Source organism: Arachis ipaensis, chromosome B06, assembly GCF_000816755.2.
Source record: "Arachis ipaensis cultivar K30076 chromosome B06, Araip1.1, whole genome shotgun sequence".
NCBI lineage: Eukaryota > Viridiplantae > Streptophyta > Magnoliopsida > Fabales > Fabaceae > Arachis > Arachis ipaensis.
Window position 1 is genome coordinate 12,106,394 of NC_029790.2, and position 5,049 is coordinate 12,111,442.

The window sequence follows — 5,049 nt, forward strand, 5'->3', positions numbered from 1 at the left end:
CTCCATCATTCACTTCAACTGGTTAAGCAATTCACTCTCTCAATTTATCAAATTCTGAATCTCTCTCTCTCTCTCGCATCTCATTCTCTCTGAAACTACCTGACTGCCACTAAAACCATTTGTCCATTTTCACACATATATAAAAGCAACTGAAAACGAAAGTAGTTGTATGATTACCACAGTTTAGATTTTCTGGATTTGAGCTTGAAAATTTTCAGTTTGTTTCTTTCTTGTAACTAGCTTTGAAACCAAGACTACTTGAGTGAAATTGTTTACTACTACGTACAACAAGTGTAGAACTAGCTTGTTCGTTTGTTTGTTTTTGGTTGCCAGAATCACTTTGACCAAAAAAATTAAAAATCTCTTGACACAGAAGTTGCGTTTAGAAAGCATCAGTGAATGGCACTAAACAAGCGAGCATCGTCATGCAATGAGGGAAATGATGAGAGAGACCTTCAAGTCTCTCTTTGTAAACGAAAAGCAGTGCCAGACACCCGGTACCTCTCTTGTCTTTTATGCACTTCACACCTCTCTTATCGTCTTTGTCCCTTTTCTCATGTTTTCGCGTTTTGCTTTGCTTACTTGTAGCACTGCTTCCGGTATTAGTTCCACCAATGACATGGCGTTCCTCCGGGAATCTAAATTTAAGAGAGTGGTGAGTATTTGTTCTAGCTGATTTCTAACATACTCTCATAAAAAAATCACCTTTGTAGTTGAAATGAGTTGTTTGTTTGCTTATGTCCATATTAAGAAACTTAACCTTAAGCTTTTGAGAAAGAAGAAGAAAATTTATTATTGATTGTTCTTTGTTTTCTTAAACCAGTTAGAACAGGTTATTCCATCAATGCTAGAACAGGCAATTCCGCCTATGTTAGAAAAGGTGATTCCGCCTATGCTAGAACAGATGATTCCACCTATGCTGCACCGTTCGCTATCTTCCCCATGGTTTGTTTCCATTCCAACTATGTCTCGTTGGATTAAGCGCGTATCACTAAGCTAAAGAAAAGAAAATAAACATACATTTTAATTAGAGACATTGTTTTTGTGATTGAAATTCAGTCATGGATTTTTGGTCAAGCGGAAGATTAGTCCAGCAGCAGGTGGAGGCAGATCATTGCAGTTATGTCTGATGAAAGGGTTGCCTTCAACCATTTTCACACACATCAACATCAGAGCGGAGGACAGTTCCACGCTCCAAGTTGCGGTGTGCGATGCCACAGTTCAGCACTCCAAGGTCACCATGGGAGATGGTCCCTCCTTGAAGGTCCAGCTATGCGTCCTGAGGGGTGACTTTGAAATTGAGGATTGGACTGCTGAGGAATTCAATAGCAACATAGAAAGTCAAAGAGAAGGAAAAGGACCATTGCTCAAGGGAGACACGGTTATTACCATTGAAAATGGAGTTGGCTTTTTCAAGAATGTTGAGTTTACTGATAACTCTTGCTGGACCAGAAGTGGCAAGTTCCGGATTGGAGTTAGAGTACTGCATTCGAATTCTCCCGCTGTAGCAGACATCAAAGAAGGAAGAAGTGAGCCTATAAGGGTGAAGGATAAGCGAGGAGTCGGTGAGTGCAAAGTCTTTTTTATTCTTTTTCAAGTGATTTTGGCTTTTGGGTGTCCATTGATCTTTTACTTACAATACATATTGTTGTGATCATTTCAGCAAATCAGAAACCGGATCGTCCTTCATTAGATGACAAGGTGAGTTGTCTGCATAAGATCTCGAAATATGGTCAGATCTGCAGGCAGTTGTCAGACGACGGAATTAAAACTGTCAAGGATCTGTTGCGCCGGCACACAACTGACCAAGCTTCACTAAGACAGGTAATTTTGCAGTTTGTTATATTTAAATGTATATGCTAATCTGATGTAAATTTCTGCTTGTGGATATTGCAAGATTGCGGGGAAGTATTGGGAGAAGATTATTGAGCATGCTAAGTCTTGTGAGATAGATAAAAATGAGCGCTACATCTACCAGTATTTCACAAGAACAGCAGAGCAACCAAAAGCAATATCCCTGCTCTTAAATTGCATCTATGAGCCTGTGGCTATTTCATATGATGGCCAAAATTTTTGCAGTGTAGAGTGTTTGGATGCGGAAGGCAAGGTTTGTGTTCTTCTGCCGCTTTTTCCTATGAGTATGATTGAGAACACTTGCTACAGTTTCAATATATAGTACCTAATTTGATGAAGAGACTTGTGTTTGTATGTGAATGGCAGCGTTGCGTGGAAACAATAAAGCAGGATGCATACAAGAACCTGAATGATTTGAAACCATTTGAAGCAAGTTCGAGGAACACCGGTGTTGTAGGGGAAGGGCAAGGACATATGGTTCAACCATGGGCAATCGGTGGAGGCGAACAAGTAGGGTGTTCCAGTAAACAACTGCTATATGAGGCCAAATGGGAAGAGTACATGAATCCATTACAGCTTGATCAGTTTCTAATAAATTACCCCTTGAACTCTGATGGAGGTGATTATGGGGCAAAATCATTCGACTAAACTCCGAAATGCTCTTAAATGGACCATACTCTATGCCGCTAATAGGAAGGCCAACCTTCTTTCCCACGATCACTATTGATTTGCTTCATTACTTTATTCTCTTGTAAGCTGTAACGTAAATAAGTAAATAACCATCCCTGAACCTAAACCACGGTGACGGTCATGGTGTCTTTAGCAATTCGTCTTGTCTAGTCTAGTCAGTTTCCTGTTTATTCTTTTATGCGAGTGAATGTAATTGTATATCTGGTTCCCAAATTCAATTCAATGTTGCTTCGCATTTTAGATATACAATTGAACGGAGAAAATTATATTATTAACATATATAGAACGAAAATAAAATGAAATAATGTTGTCTAAACTATATTGTATTATTTGCAATGCCTCACGTGGTATGGTAGAAGACAAGATTCCACACGGAAAGTCCGAAACAGACAAAATAATAATGATAACAATTGAACTAGCTGTAAGTTGACCGCCAAGTCAATATAACTGCCATTAATTTATGTTCAAGTGATAAGTCCGTCATGGCCACTTCTCCTTCTCCTCCACTCTCCAGCCATATGTACGTATTCTTATTTCTTAGGCTTACATTTCCAACAACAAACAATATGTAGAAATACAGATCCGAGTTGAATGCGAAGAAGATGATGTATGTATCTGGCAATAGAGGAGCTCTGCTATCATCAATGGTCTGATGGACAAGTTCTACAAAAGCAAAAGCAATAATAGCTTCAGCTCAAAGGTCAGTTGTGTCCCTCCTCCTTCAATTCGCAGCCTAAAATAACTTTTCTGCTTAGATTTATATATTCCATTATTCCAAGAACTTTTAGTCAGATCTAGTTGTTACAACTCACAACTATTGCTTGCTTCTTCACCAGTCTTCCCCAAGCAGTATCGTTGACTTTAGGCCAGCGTTTCATACAAATTTTTTCCCAAAACAGAGACTACTCTTATTATTAATACATTTTATGATCACAATTTGAGAATAGTATCAATTAAAAAGCACTTGCTGATAATAATTTATTTTTATGTTGGTATTTTATATTTTGATATTTTTTTTTGTTATTTAACTCTTAAGTTTATATTTCGATAGCGTCATAAAATTTTGGTTAATATAATACTTTAAATTTAGATTATATTTTAATATTTATATTAGATTATAATTATATTTTCCCCTGTTGTCAGTACAATTTTCATGCCATATAAATGAATTAATATTTGGTCATCAACCTTATTTTACATGGACTGATAAAGTGATGACGGATAAGATATCTTGGATAAGAAAAATTACAAAATCATTTTTTTCTTATTTCTCTTTTTTTTAAAAATGATTTGGTAACTGGACTTAATGAATATTAGTTTTATTTGTAGGTATTTAATTCGATCCAATTCTTACAAATAAAATTGGCAATTCAATTTATAGCAAATTAATTATTGAAAGCAGAGTAAATTAAACTACGAGTAATATTAATTATGAATTTAAACTTAATTCAATTCAATATATTCGTATTTTTGATATATTATAATATGTAATTAAAAATTATAATACATACATAATAAAATTGATGAGATCGAATCAATATTTTTTAATATAATTTTATTATGATTTTATTATTTTTAATTTTAATATGTATTTAATCTTTTTTTTTTCTATTTTATTAGTATGTGTTTGCAGTTTGCACCATGGCTCAAAGAACAAAGGCCATAGCCGCCTGGAGAGCAACCCATATCCACTCAGATGTGGTTTAGGAGATGCAAGTCAGCCTACGCAACTTGGCAGAAGCATGGGTACCATAACCCGTGTCCCACTTAACTTGGGGGTAAGTTACTGTTCCCTATTATTATCTCCGTTATTATCCACGTGCGGTATCTCCACAACGTGGAATAATTTTTCATGTATTAATTAAGAGAATGAATCACCCACTATTCATTCAGAAAGATCTAGGAAATTATCACTCTATTTTATAAATATCTCACTAAATTTAGATATTATTATATTCTCTCCTAACTCATTTAAATTTACTTAAAATTATTGCTGCATCAAAATCTTTAGTTGGTACTCTATTACTGTTTTTGAAATTGGCGTGAAGACATCTTTAGCACTCTTATCACCATTTTTAACTTCTTTTCCGAACCTAAATTAATTTACAATCTGTTTCTTTTACAATAAAATAAGATTAAAATAAAATTTTAAGAGGGGTTAAACAAAAATTTACATATAATTTATATGTAAAAAATTAAAATTAGGGGGGCGACTGCCCCCTTTCTTTATAAGTAGCTCCGCCCTTGTTATCAGACTTAAGACCTACTAACAAAATATCAGTAATAATCTAAAAAGAAAAAGTCTAAGTTAGTTATATCCTAGTTTGTTTTTTAATGGGATCAATCTAAAAATGGTAAAATGTATTGTTCGTTAAAAATATTATTTATACATTAAAATCAGCTACTATATATTTATATATAATATATATTATTTAATTTATTTTTAATATATATTTTATATTTTAACATATATTTTAAACTAATAATTAATTTTAATATACATCA

At 34.3% G+C, this 5,049-nt stretch overlaps 1 protein-coding gene across 1 annotated transcript; it reads left to right on the top strand.

Annotated features, from left to right (window-relative positions):
* Positions 1-2,821, top strand: LOC107645945 (calmodulin-binding protein 60 G). The gene is made up of 7 exons (XM_016350100.2): positions 1-497; positions 589-655; positions 824-945; positions 1,060-1,565; positions 1,664-1,824; positions 1,898-2,107; positions 2,221-2,821. Exons 1-7 carry the CDS (start codon positions 400-402, stop codon positions 2,500-2,502), a joined length of 1,446 nt encoding a protein of 481 aa, XP_016205586.1. The 5' UTR covers positions 1-399; the 3' UTR covers positions 2,503-2,821.

Excerpts from the sequence above, each read along its gene's own strand:
- LOC107645945 (XM_016350100.2), top strand. The coding sequence starts at position 400 with ATGGCACTAAACAAGCGAGCATCGTCATGCAATGAGGGAAATGATGAG. Across the intron at positions 946-1,059 it reads CGTTCGCTATCTTCCCCATG|TCATGGATTTTTGGTCAAGC; the intron begins GTTTGTTTCCAT and ends ATTGAAATTCAG. Across the intron at positions 1,825-1,897 it reads ACCAAGCTTCACTAAGACAG|ATTGCGGGGAAGTATTGGGA; the intron begins GTAATTTTGCAG and ends GGATATTGCAAG.